General features: G+C 36.5%; 2 protein-coding genes across 6 annotated transcripts in view; both read left to right on the forward strand.

Annotated features, from left to right (window-relative positions):
• Window positions 1–6,759, forward strand: part of fmnl2b (formin-like 2b) — a 32,865-nt gene extending 26,106 nt beyond the window's left edge. For 2 of the 4 annotated variants that reach the window (XM_026933567.3, XM_026933570.3), the window contains 5 exons: window positions 977–1,078; window positions 1,457–1,558; window positions 1,819–1,942; window positions 4,786–4,900; window positions 5,426–6,759. In XM_026933567.3, the coding sequence (XP_026789368.1) occupies window positions 977–1,078; window positions 1,457–1,558; window positions 1,819–1,942; window positions 4,786–4,877 (420 nt within the window). In that variant the 3' untranslated portion in view covers window positions 4,878–4,900; window positions 5,426–6,759. The remainder of the gene's footprint in view (window positions 1–976; window positions 1,079–1,456; window positions 1,559–1,818; window positions 1,943–4,785; window positions 4,901–5,425) is intronic. The other 2 variants (XM_026933566.3, XM_026933568.3) reach the window with 1 other exon arrangement.
• A 1,565-nt stretch (window positions 6,760–8,324) lies between these two features.
• On the forward strand, window positions 8,325–15,588 carry LOC113538465 (uncharacterized). 2 transcript variants are annotated; one of them, XM_026933553.3, is made up of 8 exons: window positions 8,325–8,410; window positions 9,486–9,610; window positions 9,701–9,737; window positions 10,329–10,501; window positions 12,885–12,985; window positions 13,610–14,652; window positions 14,774–14,849; window positions 15,050–15,588. In XM_026933553.3, exons 2-8 carry the CDS (start codon window positions 9,486–9,488, stop codon window positions 15,160–15,162), a joined length of 1,668 nt encoding a protein of 555 aa, XP_026789354.3. In that variant the 5' UTR covers window positions 8,325–8,410; the 3' UTR covers window positions 15,163–15,588. The 2 variants fall into 2 exon arrangements, with proteins under 2 accessions (XP_026789354.3, XP_053084370.1); XM_053228395.1 differs by having other exon boundaries at window positions 14,780–14,849.
• The last annotated feature ends 2,418 nt before the right edge of the window (window positions 15,589–18,006 follow it).

Below are 18,006 nucleotides of genomic sequence, written 5' to 3' on the forward strand. Positions count from 1 at the left end.
TTATGAGCAATCAGTCTCAATTAGTGTAATGAATATGAGTCAGTAGGACATATTTGCAGATTCTGGAAATCTCAGGTTAACCTTGTCATAATACATCATGTTTTCCACATGACTTGGAAAACTAAGGAGACACGGAGATCTAGGAAGGAGTTTTGGTAAATCCATGTGCATACCCAAAAGTGCAGTACAAGTGAATGTAAAGGCACTAGAGAATCAGAGGTCAGTAAGGAATAAAACACAAAGCTAAGTAAAAAATAAAACATGAAGGCAGTTGCTGTTGTAGGAAAATAATCAACAGGTTGGTGTGAGGCCACCTCAAAGATGATTATTTTCCTGTAACTGAACATCGCACACTGTGTTATTCCACACAGCAATATTCCAACTATTAGAATTTTGTATATAATAAAGAATGCCAAGTCATAATTTTTAAACGTTTATAGTTACATTTAATGTTGCGGAACGGCCACAAAACAAGTTCTTGTTATCGCTTACATTATAAAAGCTATAAACAGACAAACATTTTGTTACAGAGAAACTGCAAGCACAAACTCCTCCATCCTGAAGACTTTCCTGTGGTGGAAAACAGCTTTACCTCTGACTGTTACAAAGTGTTGGCACTGGAGGCTCCTCCCTTAAATGTTAAATAAATGTCTCCTCACTATATCTAAAATTAGGCCTGTATGTTGTTTTTTTTTTAGTTAAATAACAGGACATTTTTAATCTGCTTATTATTAGACTAAGATTATGTGTAGCATCCTCCATACAAGTCCCTATAAATTAATTAAGATATAAACAATAACACAATCAACACCTTCTGACCAATCAGATTTGAGAATTTAAAAATGCAGTGTGGTATAACAAGACAACGCATACTCATGAAGGACAGGTGTAAAGAAAAGACAGAGCAGGAATGAGAATGACAGAAAGTAAACAGGGAGGATATGTGAGTCAGTTGATGTCATGTGTGTTCATACAGGATGCTTTTGACGAAGTTGTGAAGTATTTCGGCGAAAGCCCCAAAACCATGCCCCCCTCCGTCTTCTTCCCAGTGTTTGTGCGCTTTGTCAAGGCCTACAGGGTGAGTCTGGAGTTTTTTTGCCTGCTCTCTTGAGACATAATGCAGCATAATCATAATCCTTAAGTTTCAATTTAGTGTATATACAGTATACATTTAGTGTTTTTTTTTTTAAACGGATGGATGGAAGTTAAGATTATGTTTTAAAATTCTGCAGGTTGACATCCTGGAAAAAGTAATTTGTATGCTAAAGAAGTTTAAAAAAAATCAAGATGCATAAAAAACAGCTTTATATTCACATATAGACACTGTATAGTTTAAATTGGGGTGCCTAGAGATTCCCACTCCCACTCGTCTGATCTCATCTAGAATAACATTTTATTATCTGTAGGAATTCATACCTATCTCTACATCACTGTCTGTTTATCTCTTCTTCCTCAGCAAGCAGATGAAGAGAATGAGCAGAGGAAAAAGCAGGAGCAGCTGATGATGGAGAAGCTTATGGAACAGGAGGCCATGATGGAGGAGCAGGAGGATCAGCAGGTAAGTTTGGGTTGACAATCAGCATCAAGCATCCAGTGATGCAGACATTAGAGAAGAGTACTTAACTTAAAGTACTGAAAAATACTTGATTCTCATACATCAGTGACCTAGGCTGAGTGATTTATAAATCCTCATTTATTCCTTACTTTTTTAAAACGTCTCACTGTGTATTAGTCTTCATGTGTAACAATGTAAACAAATATGGAAACTACCTGTATACTTGTAATGCAATGTACCTCTTTTTCTTTTCCACACACTAGTCTCCATCTCATAAAGGCAAGAGGCAGCAGCAGGAGCTGATAGCCGAGCTGAGGAAGAGGCAGGGCAAGGACAGCCGCCATGTCTACGAGGGCAAAGACGGCGCCATCGAAGACATAATTACAGGTGCGGCTCTAGCACAGATTAATGTGTGGAGTCAAAGGATTAAAGAATATACTGTTGGGAGCAGTGTACATAGACCTCATATACAAACTTCATGCATCTTGAGTATCAGGATTATATCCAAATAGTGTGTAAAAAATGCAGGTGTAAACAAAGGATTTTTTAAAAAAAATTTTACATCATAAAAAGATTTAAATCCTATCACATGAACCACTTCATGAGATTTAAGATGCAGTTTATCCAGATATCATACAAATGCAAAAGAATGAGAGACAAAACCGTCTTTTTTTTCAGCAGAATGCAGGTATGCATGTTACAGAAAATAACTGATATGAATGCATATTATATGACATACTTCTACTCATATTCTTCTATTGTCTCATAAAGGTATACAGAAGTTACATCAAATATTTTTTAAAATGTAATATAAATATAAAATTTGTTTTAAAAAACAAAGAAAGAAACAAAGAAAGAAAGAAATAAAAAGAAAGAACAGCATGCACATTTGCAATTTGACAATTCTTTTTCACAGAACAGCTGAAAACAAGAAACAACAAATGACTGACACATTACATATACAATATACTGTATACAGCTGGGCTCATAAGTTTACATACGCCTTGCAGAATCTGCAAAATGTTAATAATAGAAAACATAAGAGGGATCATAAAAATTGCATTTTTTTTTATTTAGTAATGCCCTGAATAAGCTATTTCACATAGCAGATGTTTACATATAGTCCACAAGACACAATAATAACTGAATTTACACAAATGAACCAGTTCAAAAGTTTATTTTTATGTTGTTTTTATGTTTTGTGATAGTTGAGTCCCTTGAGTCCCTTGTTTGTCTGCTCAGGTCCCTCACATTCTTTGCTTTTCCAGCAGCTTCTGTATATTTGGCCCTTTTCCAACACTGGCTATATGATGTTGAGATCCATTTTTTCACACTGAAGAGAACTGAGGGACTCGTACACAACTATTACAAAAGGTGCAAACATTCACTGATGCTCAAGAAGGCAACAGACTACATTAAGAGCCAGGGGGATGTAAACTTTTGAACAGGATGATCAGTGTAAATTGTTATTGTTAGTCTTATGGACTATATGTAAACATCTGCTGTGAGAAATAGCTTATTTAGGTCAGTACTAATTAAAAAACAAAATGCAGTTTTTATGATCCCTCTTATTATTATTTTTTTTAATTATTAACATTTTACTGATTCTGCAAGGGGTATGTAAACTTACGACCACAACTATGACTACTAGTGTAAATGTATGTCGTTAAAATCTTAGGATCCAGTCCTGATATCAGATGCAGGGTTAAGTGTGAATGCTATCTAGACCTAAAATCCCCAGAGCTTTAGTACAGCAATCAACCAGATTAAGACCACAAACAGTTACAGTGCAGCCACAACAGAAGGAAACTCTAAAATCAGTAAGAGTGTCAATAACAGGATAAATATCTGAAAATGTAAATGGTTTAGAAATGAAGATGCCACTGGCTGTTTCTCCAAAGGATTTAAAATGGCACAGCGAATTTTGTGAATGTAGAGAGGAAATCCAAGTTATGAATATACTCAGGTGCTTGAGACGTATATTCCATCAAGTTCATTCACATGTTACACATCACATCCTGTGTAATGGGACTTTTGTGGCAAATGTGAACATGTTTATCTGATAAAATGCTGATTAAAGGCTTTAAGCTTACCAGGACAAGTAAGTAACATTACCTGTATACATATGCGAATAATTTCCTGGGTTTTAAGTGTGAAAGAGATTAAATCAAGTCACAATAAATCAACTGTTGCATATTGATTAGAATATTTTTTATGCAGTTTTGAAAACCCTTTTCGTCTTTGACTAAAGGGTTTCTCTAAGCCACATTTGACAACCAAAACCTCTCCCAGTACATTACATCACGTCTTCCATGACCTCCATGTCCACCTTACAGTGATCATGGAAAAAAAAAAACATTATTGGCAGTTCACAGGGTTCAGTGACAGCAGTTTTCTAAACAGCTTGATATTCTGAAGCAGATCTTCTGGACTATGAAGTACATGTTTATTCCCCTGAAACAAATTCAAAACAAAACATAACCAATTCAAATAGTCTTATTTATAGCCACGATCTAATTAATGAACAGGCGTTAAAAGGTAACTGTTGTGGCCATTCAGTCATATTAGTTTAGATTGCTTATCTGGGCCTTTATAAGCAACACTTTTATGTAGCTGGACCATTAAAAAGTTTTAGATGAATACACCTGGTATAAACGAGTGGAGCAACAGAAAAGCCTTCACCCTATCATCGGGTTATTGTGAGTTCGAATCCCAAAGATGCCACAGCCATCTATGGCCAGGAGTCAAGGGAGCAAAATTGGGTGGGAGGGATGGCATGCTTGTGACCCAGTTGGAGAGGGGGGGGATTAACTGCCAAAGTTTCTGCCTGCATCTGAGTATAATGGGATAGAAAACTGCATGTACAATCTTTGTCAAAGAACAACCAAAAAATGAACAGAAACATCACAATTTACATACACAATTTAACGACTAGTGTAAATGCATGTTGTTTATCAGGATTCAGTCCAGATATAAGATGCAGGAAATGACCAAGTATGAACAGAATCATTGTTGGTGCACACCGTCTGTAAAATCTTACATTGGCAAACCACACAGAGTTGACAGATGCTTGCAAAGCAGCTTGGGAATACACACAGATCCTTGAGCGTCAGACTTACACTGTATGAAAACTGCCAATGTTTTCTATCAGTTAAGTCTCATTCAAAAAACTTCCACCTAAAAACATTCTTAGTTTTCCTGTGTTGTGATTGGATGTTGTTTTGCCACAGTGCTGAAGACCGTCCCCTTTACCGCAAGATCAGCCAAGCGCGGCTCACGGTTCTTCTGTGACCCCACCCACTCCGAGGACTTCCATTACTAAATTAAATTCTCTCCCTCAGAAAGGTGGCTTTTCTCTCTCTCGCCCATCTGACTCTCATTTTGTCCATCCCTTTTCATATCTGTCTCTTTCTTTTGTTTTTTTTTTTGTTTGTTTTTTTTCTGCATTATTTTGAGCATGATGTCTACAGGTTCATATTCCTGCATGAATCCTATCTTCTGTTCATGGCATTACATCCATTCTTCATGACATGCATGCACGAATGCAAATTGTTGAATTGTAACTACAAATGTGTCTCCTGGATTTACGTCCAAAATCTGAGTCAATAACCAAGAACCAAGTTTGGATGTGATTATTTATCAAAAACAAAACCAAATTTAAATTCAGACCCAGATACTTAATACTAAATTTACTGAAATGTTTTTGAAGATCTAACCCCGGTTGAAAAATCAAATTTGACAAAATAGTATCAGTTTGTATTACTGATGAAATAAAGCCAGTTCTTGGTAATGGACTCAGATTTTTGGATGTTGTGATCTAGTCCAGGTTTTAGATATTTAAAGCTAACTGTCACTGTGTTGTCTTTGCAGACCTGCGCAGTCACCCTTTCCGCCGGGCCGATGCCGTCCGAAGGAGTGGGAGGAATAGCTTTAACAGACAGAGCCTTCATCTGCTCCGAGTGGCCACCATCTGCTGAGAAGACAGGCCCTGTCCAATTGTTACAGAAAAAAAGAAAGAGGGGAGCACTGTGTTGCACCTTTCACTAGTTCCAAAATTTAAAGTTTCATGTTTTTTTCCTTAATTTCTTAATTGCACTTGGACGTGATTCACATGCAATGCATAGAAGAAGACTGGAAGTGAGCAGTCATGTCTAGTGCACTCTGCAGGTGGAAGTGGCTCTATGAACAGCTTTTTTCAGAGGCTGTGGCAGGCAGAGGATGGAAAGAAAGTGACCATGTTTGGACGGTCCACACACGATTGACTACTGTGGTGTTCGAACTATCCCATTAGCAGTGTTTATGTCTGATTTGGGACACAACCGATGACGCACTTTGCTTTTGTAATATTCTGCTGTCGTAATGAACTTTCTTGCAAAGAGAACTGGATGGAGATTTAAGAGAGACAGATGAGAGGGAAGACAGACAACTGGTGCTATGGAGGACAGTCTCCGTCACTGGTGCTATGGAGGACAGTCTCCTTCTTACCAACAATTCACAAAGCTCAGTGTAATCCATAAAGCTCAGTGTATAAATGTATGTCAACACACACCACTTCTCCTGCCTGGCTTCTCTCGTGATGTTCGTGAACTGTGGAAAGGACTTTTTACTTTCTTCTTTTTAAAGGAAAAACACTGCATTGAGTAAAAAAATGGATCCTTTTTTAAATATACAGATATTTTGCTACAAAAAGTGAACCCCTTATTTTTTACATTGACCATCCATTGTGATATTGTACATATTGTTGAAACAATCCGCTTCCTCTGATATCAGTTTAATGTTATGATGTCACAGTGTATCGCAGTATTATTTAGATCAGTGTTGAAACAAGTGGATCTGGTCACTCTGTGCTAAATATCTCTCTCATCACACGTAATGGTAATGGTAATATTCTGTGGTTGCACACTACACTCAAAAAGCTTGGGCGGATGTTAGGATGTTAGTGGCACATATAGCATTCCTTGGTTTACACTGCTCGAACTGGAATCAATGGAAAATAAAGCAACAACACCAGAATTGTACCATGTTGTTCTTGTGTTTTCAGTGAGATGAGTATGTCTTAGATTTCCTCTCTAATGTACCCTGTAGTGCAGTGGGACATTGAAATCACATTTACATCTATTCACTAAGCAGATGTCTTGATTACGAATAAAACAAAATGATATCCGAGCATTAAGCTGTGAAAGGAGCTAAGAGAAAAACAGAACAAAGGTGGAGAAATTTACTGTAATGCAATCTTTGTTATGTATATATATATATATATATATATATATATATATATATATGTATATAAATGGGGGCTCAATGTGTAGTCTGTGTCCCCAACATAGCAGTGTAATTTTTATACAAACATTGTGAAATGATTGTTTTTTCAAGTTTTACTATAAATGGACACATTATTATGAATATATAGGAATATTAACATTCACTTTAAAATAAATGCATCTTGTACATTTCATACCATTTCCTTTAATGAGGCGATGGGGGTTTTGACGTGTCCAAGGTGCTGAATATACAGAATCTCCATATTCTCTTAAAGTTTGAAAGACGTTTGTTAATAATTTAGGCAGCTCAATTATTAATTTCTCCATTTTCATAAAAAAATATCAAGCTATTTAAACATGTCCAACAATTACTGTCTACCCTGGCATCATGTGATAACTACCCCTTTAGGAAACTGACCTTTCACATCAGTGACATCACAACCTTCATATTGTTTTATCTTCAGTGGACTTAATACACCAGCTGCATGTTCAGTAGGTATATAAGTTAATTTCACTTAATACTTATCACAGTGTGTCTATACTTATACTATGAGATGTCTTAGCAAAATGTCTTCCAAAATTTTTTATACTTAGTTTATATATAATTTTTTTTGTTCAGATATCCTTTAAGAATGCCTTTGACAGAAGAACACTTTGAAATCATTCTCATGGCTGGATCATCAGGAAGATGTCTCAAGGCTGTGATGGACTTTAACAGGAAACAGGGCAAGCACATCACACACAACACTGTTGCTAAACTTACGAACAAATTCAAAAAGTCTGGAAGTGGACGTCCACGAACATCCACTGACGAAGACACAGCTGACCTGGTGCTGGCATGCATACTCCCGTATATATGGAGACTTCTGGGACACCCTGTATACTGAGGTCTATACTGAAGTCAAGCGTAACATGTGCACCCTGTTGTGGTGAAATATGGAGTTCAGTAGAATAATTTTAGAATATCAAAATATATCTTTGACCAAAACAATGTCACCTTTAACAATTCAACATGTATACAACTGTAGGTCAACCATATTTTCATCAAATGTGAACTTTAGCTAAACACATAGTGGACACACGCATGATAGGGTGGACATACATGAAAAAAACAGAAACATTCACTCACTCACACACCCAAAGCCACTTTCCACTGGAGTTCGCCTTCACAGAGAGACTGTCATGCTGGAACAGGTTTGGGCCTCTTAGTTCCAGTGAAGGGAAATTTTAATGCTACAACTTAAAAAGACATCCTATACACATATGTGCTTCCAACTCTGTGGTAACAGTTTGGGGAAGAACCACATATGGGTGTGAGGGTCAGGTGTCCACAAACTTATAGGCTATAAATATAATAAATATGTCATTAATGACATAAATTTTGCAACAAGCCCAAAAATTAAACGTTTTGTTTTCTATTAGTTAAACTAATTTTGTTTTAACAATGTAAAGTGCAGCTGTTGCAGCTCTCGAATACCGCCACAAGATGGCGGATCTCACTCACCCTTTAAAGTGTTTGGTAAAAACAGGTGGCATCTGAGTATTTATATCTATGCGCGAGACCATCAGAAATTTTGACTGAAAAACTTTATTGGTAAATTCTGTTAAAATTGCTCGTTTGGTGGGGGGGAATTGGTTTTTTATCAGTATCTTATTATTTAGAAATAAAATTCACGAAACGTTTGACATTATAGGAAGGTCACAGAGTGTAATTTAAATAAAGGAGACAGTAATTTTCCTCAAACTCGCGTTTTTATGGAAAGTTACCATGTTAGCGTTAACCTAATGCTAATAAATAGCTTTAATGAAGAGACTTCCATAAACAAGTAATAAACCGTCGTGTACTCTACTGATAAATATCATAAATAAAACTTTTTATGAAGCCATACCGCTAGCCTAGCACTACAAATAACACGAAGTTCATGACAGTGTGATATATCCTTTATAAAATATAAAATGCTGAACCATGAGTTTAATATACAGGGCCACCATGAAGAAGCCATTTAAATATCAGTATCAATATCAATATCAACAAGCAAGATCTTTATGAAGTGTGGTTAAATTACTGCAGCCTGTTTGAATGCAATGAAGTGCTTAGGTTTTAACTTGGACCTTGATAAAGAAGGTGGTGAGAGAATTCATAAGTTATTGGTGCCTAACTGCGTTTCAGTATGAACCTGTGTTCTGTATGTATTGCTTTTTCTTAAGGTTTATATGAACACATGCAGATTATGAAGGTTGTGCTTCATCCGGAGTCGATCAGGCGTCGTATGACGTCAGGTGCGTTGTGACGCCAGACGCTTTATGACGTCATAACGGGCGTGTGTCTCAGAACGTCATTTACAAACTGAACTCAGTTGAGCACTGTGCATTGCTTAAAGAGCATTTTATATTCAGTGTATCTGTGTGGTTTACTGATTAAGAAGCTTAGGAGATATTCAGTATCATGGCGAACATACTTCACTGGGTAAGTTAAGGGCTAGATCAGACAATCAGTCCTAAAGTGAATTGTTTTGCTTTATTTCAAAATGTGTCAGAAGCATGATGAGTCCTGAAATCTGTGCTAGTCGTGGAAGCTGGATTGTTACAATCCAGTCTGGACTAAAATTGTTTGATTTGAGGATTAATGATCAAATGTAAAAACTTAACAAACCTAAACTTCTCTATAGATGAGCAGAAAGAAGAAACCTGAAGCATCTGCCACAGCTGGAATGAGACCTCAGGAATCCATGCCAGATAAGAGGCTAAAGTGCTTCAGGGACATAAAGGATATTGTCCTTGGCCTCAATGATGAGTATGTTAGTTTAATATATTATTTAGAAATATTGCAAATGAAATTCTTTGATAGTAATTTACTTACAATTTATAATTTATATAATTTCAGGGAATGGACGGCTTTGACCAAGGACCTACCAAATAAGGTAATAATCTTATAACAGTCATTACAGATTTTTGCATCCTTTGTATCTTGGAGAATTTAATTTGACCCAATTTATATGAAATTTACACACAAAAGCACATGAAAAAATTTCATCCAGGCACTGGTTGTTCAAATGTTTTTCAACACACTCTGTTTTAGCATTTTAAATATGCTAAAATAAGAATCTGTGTAACTGACCTGACAATTATTCGTGACATTATTATATTGGAAATAATCTAGAATTAACTGGAAAAGGCCTTGATGTTGTTCTGTCTAATTAGGAACATGTAACTCACAAACTATATTAGTGTTACAGTGGATCACGGTAATCATTTACGTAACCAAGAAATCATGACACATCTATTGAATTATGTATATCAAATATCTTTGAAACACAGTTATGGGCTAAAGCACAGCTTCACGTTATAGTGTTGGACTGTCTTGGGTGTGGCTACTCATTAATTTCCAAAAATGTAGGCTATAACTGCTTTTATAAACATTAAGAAGCTGTAAAATGTGGTGTTATTTTATATTCATGAAGAATCAATAACTGGGAAAAAAAACTAATTTACTTGTCTTTGTGTTTTTTAAGTACACAAGACTGGACTTTGCAGTTCTGTGCACAAAGATTGTAAGAGATGTGTCAACTTCTGCAGTCCAGGGCATCCTGCCAACGCTCATCGACACGGTTGGAAAAGAAAAGTTTCGCCTCGCAGCAGCAAAGTTTAAACAAAGAGCTGAAGGGAGAGTCACCACAGCCGCAAGGTAAGTCCAACAATAACAAGTTTACCTGAAGATCATGGCAGTTTGTTTCTTGTCACAGTCATGTCTCACTGTCCATTAGACTAGTTAAGTAGATGCAGACTAGTTAACTAGTTAAGTAACGCAGAGATCATTTAATAAGCAGTGCATAATGCAGAGAGTTATCTCATCTACCATATTATATACAGTCATGTGAAAATATTAGGACACCCCATGAAAGCCTGTGTTTTTTTTTGTTTGTTTTTTATAGTTAAATATATGGACATTTGTTCTTCATTTTAACAATATTTAGAGATTTAAGTAATATAACTAAATAAATAATAAAAAAAAAAAGTCTTTTTAAAATGATCTGTAAAATGTAATTTTAAAAAAATCCAATTTCTTGTGAGGAAAAAGAAAGGACATCCCCACATTTATTTGTACTTAAAATGGCTAAAATTACCTACAGGTGTATCACATCAGGTGCAAATTATTAGAACATCGTTACAGAGCATTTTGAAGGAGGCTTGCCTTATATAAACCTCAGACATTTAGTTTGGTTTGCTCTTAATTGTTGAAGTGAGAGGTATCACCATGGTGAGATCCAAAGAGCTCTCTGAGGCCTTCAGAAAGAAGATTGTTGATGCTTATGAGTCTGGTAAGGGATATAGAAAGATCTCAAAAGAATTTGTAATCAGCCATTCCACTGTCCGGAAAATCATTTACAAGTGGAGAACATGTAAAACAACTGCCAACATGGCCAGGTCAGGCTGTCCAAGCAAATTCACCCTAAGAGCAGAGCGCAAGATGCTTAAAGAAGTCTCCAAAAGCCCTAAAATATCATCACGGGACCTACAGCAAGCTCTTGCTACAGTTGATGTCAAAGTGCATGAATCTACAATCAGAAAGAGACTGCACAACTTTGATTATCATGGGAGGTGTGCAAGGAGGAAACCTTTGCTGTCTAAGAAAAACATGAGGGCAAGACCGAAGTTTGCCAAAGATCACATAGACAAAGGCCAAGACTTCTGGAATAACGTGCTTTGGACAGATGAGTCTAAATTGAATTATTTGGACACCATAACAAGGGGCATGTTTGGAGTAAACCAAATACAGCATTTCAGCAAAAGAACCTCATACCAACTGTGAAACATGGAGGTGGAAGTGTTATAGTTTGGGGATGCTTTGCTGCAGCAGGACCTGGCAAGCTCACCATCATACAATCCACTATGAATTCTACATTGTATCAGAAGGTGCTTGAGGAACATGTCAGACCATCTTTCAAAAAATTGAAGCTGAAGCAGAACTGGACCTTGCAACATGACAGTGACCCAAAACATCCAGTAAATCCACCAAGGACTGACTGAAAAGTAAAAAATGGAGAGTCCTGGAATGACCAAGTCAAAGCCCAGATCTAAATCCTATTGAGATCCTGTGGGGTGATTTGAAACGGACTGTGCATGCAAGAAACCCCTCAAACCTCACACAGCTGAAAGAATTGTGCATTGAGGAGTGGGGGAAAGTTTCTTCCAGTCGATGTCAGAAACTGGTAGATGACTACAAGAAATGTCTCATTGAGGTTATTTCAGACAAAGGGGGAAACACTAGCTATTAGGACATAGGATGTGCTAACTTTTTTCTCAGTTGAAATACTGATTTTTGTTGATTTCTTTTGTTTAAGTGAAAACAAAGTGATTTTTTTGTTGTTTACATGTGATTTCATCTACAGGTACAAAATAAAACAAGATCAGAAATCGACATGTTGACATTTCTTAATAAAGAACTGAATATTTAATGGAGTGTCCTAATTTTTTCACATGATAGTGTGTATATGTATTATATACATATAATGGGCAAAGGTTTTAAAAACTACTTTTTAACAGTTTAAAATTTTTTCACTGGGAAAACATAAAATTTTTATCTTATGTTCACTATAATGGATCTCTTTAGCTATCTTTTTGGCCTTTTTGTCATTTCTGCTTACTTTCTCTATCAATATGAGAAATTTCTGTATAAGAAACTGACTTATTGACAATGTTAAAACATGTTCAGATGTGTGACAAATTAAAGGAAAAACGGTTCTGCTGTTGGGACATTGTACTGGCATGGGTTGTCTCCACTTGTCCCCTTAGAGTGACAGGTCACTGCAAATCAATACAAAGGTCTTCTGACTGATCACCTTTATCCTGTGATGAAACATTTCTATCCTGATGGGCATTTGCAGTCGCCACTAAATGCCTCCTGCTGCGTAACAGAGCCGCGTTTTTTCCTTTAATTTTTCACCTGTCTGTTGGCAAAATGTATTACAATAAATGGAAAAGTCTCTTTCAAAATTAGCATGTTTCAAATAATATTACCTGATAAGAATTTTGTCTTGTTGTCATTCTCATACTGTATGTCTATCAAGATCTGAAGAAGACCCACTTGACTTAATATGCAACATCATTGAAGGAGTTGTCATAGAAATTAAAAATGCGATGAAGAACGCTATCTTGAAGGTCGCCTCAGGTAAGTCCTTTGGTTAAGTGTTTGCTTAATGTCCTGTTGGCCAACGATGGAGCTGAGCCATCAGCGTCAATGAAATTGTCGTGGCTGTACTTGATGTATTTGAGGGCAGCAATGTCAAAAGAACTGATCCAGAATGTACCAAGGATCTGCTGAATGCTGCTGCAATAAGATTCAGACTCATGGCTTCACGTTATAATTCAGAAGAAAGTCTGGCTGTTAGCAAATCCTCTATTGGAGGCAAAGAACAAAAATGTCAGCTGGCCTGTGAAGAGCTCCAGAGTAAGGCCTGTAGAGCTGTAAGGCAAGTTCTTCTCAGCAACACGTTAATCTGGAAGAAGAACAAGAGCTGTCCTGAGTTGCCCAGTAGCCTTATCAGTCAGTCAGATTTAGATGTTATGATACAGGCAATGTCTCAAGCAGGAATTCTGATGGATTCCATGCACTGTCATCTAGAAAATATGGTAAATAAGATGGATAAGTTGGCTGGTCAGTCCAGCGACTCAGCAGTAAAAGGCAAGTCTGACCAAGCTGTAAGAAGTGACCTGCCTAAAGGCCCTGGATTTTCTTCAGCCATTAAGGATATGTTCCATGCTATTAATGTGAAAGTTTGGAATTTTTTTACAGATTGGATGCAACCATCCCAGAGTGGTCTCCATTCTCCATCACTGGGCCAGCTCTCACACCGGTTGGATAAGACTGACAGTCATTCACGAATGATGGCTGATGTTGATTCTTACACTGAGGAGGTGACACCTGATCACTTCCACCAAATATGCACCAATTCAGTGTGTGATGTTCTCCAAAAATGGATGGACTCATCCTCTATGTCAGCCACTTCAAGCATGCCACAGAGCAGTGTGTTAACTCCTGACATCGCATGCTCCTCTGCTGTGCCAGAGACAAGCACCGATCTTGTTGTGGAAATCTCCATCAGTGAGGATGGCACCATTACTGAGAAACCTTTTTCAGGTGTTGAAACTGACAAACCTGCCGAAGTTCACGTAGACACTGTCAGAAACCAGCTGAAAAATCTGATGTCTGACGAGGCCATCCAGCGGCATGCTAAAGAAATAACAGCTTTGACCTCAAAAATTTTTAGAAATATGATCGGACCAAATCTTGGGAGGAGTTTCTCAGATTCTGCTTTAGAGATGGTGTTTGCACACACCAGTCTGTTAAGAGAGCCTTCTCTTTCCCCACTAGTCAACATCTTTTTAGATGAGTCAATGCAGCATTTACTCCAACATCTGTTGAGTGTTAAACCAACACTTACAGATATGGCTCTTCAGTCAACTTCCTGTGACAAAGACAAACTAAGTGGCTTTCAGGCACTAAGCAATTTCTCCAAAACTCTTCGAAATTTTGTGGTGAAATGCTTCCATACAAAATCTTCAAGATCTGGCAAAAGGGAGAATGTTGAGCCTGAGCAAATGGACAGTAATACCATTCGTCACATCCTCACATCAGCCAAACCCTCAAGCAGGATACCAAGTGTTCTGAGTAGTGAGACACTGGACGATCCTGGAACTTCTAATCAGAAGAGACAGTCCCATGATTTGAACTTTAGCTCCTTAGATGAAGTTTCAGCTCCAGCTGGTGTGAAGAGGAGAACTGGGTTCCATTTCATTGTTGGGAAAAAAACTCCGCTGATCAGAGTTCAGACAAAGGTGTGGACGACATTTTAAATATCCCATTGTGAATACCTGTATTTCATAAGACAGACTTATTCAAGTTCTTATAAAATTGTGAATTCTGCTTTAATATTTTGTCAAATATTTCTTTTCCAAGAAACAGAGGAAAGTGTGTCCTATTTACAAGATGACTGACCACAACCAACCGACATCATCCGGAAGTCTTCATGGGGGTAAGTCCTTTGCAGAATATACTCAAAGTGCAGGAGTGTAGCTCATTCTAAACACTATATGGACTGGATCTGTTTAAAATCTCTGGGAACCATGCGTACATTGTGAAGGCACTCCCATGTCATCCGATGTGATTTATGCAGAAATTGTTTACCCTGAATGAATCAATCATTAATACTGATTTATACTTCATCTTTTACAGATTCATGCAGTGAACCAAAGGCTTCAGAGTCTTCATCTTTCCAAAGTCTACACAGGATGTTCTCAGCCATCTGCACAACCCTGCGTTTAAAAAAGACAAACCGCAAAAAATAAATGTAAAAAATGTAAATTCAATTTAACATGAAATAAAATAAAAATGTAAACACCTAACATACCCAAACAATGAGAACATGAACTATTGTGTTTTGCCTCAATTCTTTTATCAAGTAAAAGAATACACTTGCGGAGCCGGGTGAAAATAAATAGTTGGGTAAAAACATCATTATAGTTTGTCTTCTTTCATTTTGTCCATGAAAATACTAAAAGGTCATCTGGTATGGTGTTTGTTGGAATATTGTAGGATATGTGATATTCTACACATTTACAAATGTTTTGCTTGTGATACAAATTACTTTGCATTTAATTGTGGAATGTTCTGTGACTTCTGAGTTTGTATGTATATTTGTGCATTTTACACTTGTGTGTGTTTTACACTTTGACTTGTTAAAGATTTCCAAAATATTTTACATTAAAAAAACCTTCAACCCAACCTAATACATCTTTCTTTACATATCAACAAATGTCCAATTTAGCACAGACATTTGTGCATGTGTTTAATTTATAGTTGCATTTCATTTGTTGGGATAGAGAAAATAAATTATTTCATCACTTCTGGTTTTACAATTTGTACAAATGTTCTCCTATGGGACAAGAATATCCTTAAAAAAAAAAAACTCCAATATTTTTTATTCACAGAGGAGCAATCGGTTTAAGACATACACAACCTTGTTAGTTAGTACAGACCACAGCTTTACTTGATGTGTGGTATGGGAATTTGTGTATTTGTGTACATGTAAAGTGTTAGACCTCAGAGAACTTGGGCTGAAGCTGCATTATAGATAGATGGATGGATGGATGGAATGATGGATGGATGGATGGATGGATGGATGGATGGATAGATAGATAGATAGATAGACTTTATTGATCCCATGAGGGAAATTCTTGTGTTACAGCAGCATGGTCAGTAGTAAGATACAACACGTACACACACAAAATATAAAATACAGTAAGTTAAATTAAATGTAGTAGTGCAGATATGTAACACAGTTGTAGATTTGACGAGATTTACATCAGTATTTACATAAGTACACTTGTGAAAAACTGGCAGTGAATAATGAATATGAAGAACCTTGAGAATGTAGAATATAATGGCAGCTTTCTAAATGATAGCTTTCTTGTAGTAGTGTAATGTGAAAGTGTTATCATCTGTCACACACAGGTGAGCTGTTGTACAATGTTATTGCGAATGGTAAGAATGAACTCCTGTAACGTTCTGTGACAGCGAATTTGAATGAGTCTTTTGGAGAATGAGCTCCACTGACTATGTAGTGTGTTGTAGAGTGGGTGAGACGGATTGTCCATGAAGGAGAGCAGTTTGTTCAGTGACCTCCTGTTCCTCACTTACTCAAACATCTCCAGTTTGTGTCAAATGATAGATCCATCCTTGTATGATAGATCCAGTTTAATGTCCTGAGTCTGCATCTGAATGTAGCTGTAGCAGGTCTGGGAAATCTAGCAACTGAAAAGTTGGACAGTGTGATAAATGCACTGTGATATGTGAGTTACTGGAGGCGGTTCCAGCCTGTCTGTCTGGTAGAATAAAAAAAAAATGTAATTGAAGATGGTTTTAGAGTTGGAAATAGCTCTGCTTGAGTTCTTTCTAAAGCAAATTAATTTGCTTTAATGATTGGCTTTACTTCGCCTCATTAAAACTGAAGCAGATCATTTAAAAGGTTGTGTATCTAAACTGCTATCTTCAGATGTAACATGAGCCATGCTATCTAAACTCGTGCTTCTGTGTTTTCTGCAACTTTGAGTTCATTAAGTAGTAAAGTTATATACCAAATTGTTGTGCTTTTGGTTGTTGCATGCTGTGCTGTAAAACCTGTAAAAATATTGGCAGTAACAGGTTTTAATCAGCAGATAGCAGCATTGTAATGACAGATGAGAAATCACAAAAGGAGCCTTGGTAATGCTTTATCAAATGAACATGATTGCTCGCTTTAAAGTAGATATTTATAAAACATCAGCTTGACCAAACCTGAATAATAGGTTTTAATGAACAGGTCCTGTGCTGGAATCTAGTCTGGTGTAAAATGGATTATATAACTGTCATATATTTGGATTTCCTAATGGGCAAATGTTATTTGGACATGCTGCAAAGGTTTACTGTTCACTAACACCTGCAAATGTGTTTGCTTTTTATACCTAAAGACAAAATACATTGCTTACCATTAATTAAGTACAAGAACTACTATGATAAGTCGAATGGGTGTTTATTAGGACAAAATATGACTCAGTCAACAAAAAAAATTATGTAATATTTTAAATTTCTATATGACAATTGAATCATCTGGACAGTAAGTAAAATGTCCTTGTCATGCCTATGATTCCCAAAGTTGCACACTTCAACTCCCAGAAGCCTCAAAACTTCTTTCTTTCTGTGACTTTCAACCTGCTAATTACTAATGACACCCACTTGTAGCCTGCTTCACCTTTACCCATTTAGTCTTACCTACAGGGTGTCCCAAAAGTCTCCATACATAAGGGAAATTAACACTTTTTATGTCTTCCAAAAATTTTTATATATATACACACACACAAACACACACACACACACACACATACATACATACATACATACTTACATACATATATATATGGCATATATGTATATATATGTATATATATATATATATATATATATATATATATATATATATATATATATATATATATTTATTTATTTATTTATTTATTTATTTATTTATTTATTTATCCTTTAAGAATGCCTTTGACAAAAGAAGAATGTATTGAAATCATTCTCATGGCTGGATCTGGAAGCTGTCACAAGGTTGTGATGGACTTTAAAAGGAAACATGGCAAACACATCACACA

This window comes from Pangasianodon hypophthalmus, chromosome 2 (assembly GCF_027358585.1).
Source record: "Pangasianodon hypophthalmus isolate fPanHyp1 chromosome 2, fPanHyp1.pri, whole genome shotgun sequence".
Classification (NCBI taxonomy): Eukaryota; Metazoa; Chordata; class Actinopteri; order Siluriformes; family Pangasiidae; genus Pangasianodon; species Pangasianodon hypophthalmus.

Bases quoted from the DNA above. Each gene is read 5' to 3' on its own strand.
- LOC113538465 (XM_026933553.3), top strand. From the start codon at position 9,486: ATGAGCAGAAAGAAGAAACCTGAAGCATCTGCCACAGCTGGAATGAGA. The intron at 9,738-10,328 runs GTAATAATCTTA...GTGTTTTTTAAG, and splicing joins CCAAGGACCTACCAAATAAG to TACACAAGACTGGACTTTGC. The intron at 12,986-13,609 runs GTAAGTCCTTTG...ATTTTTTTACAG, and splicing joins TATCTTGAAGGTCGCCTCAG to ATTGGATGCAACCATCCCAG.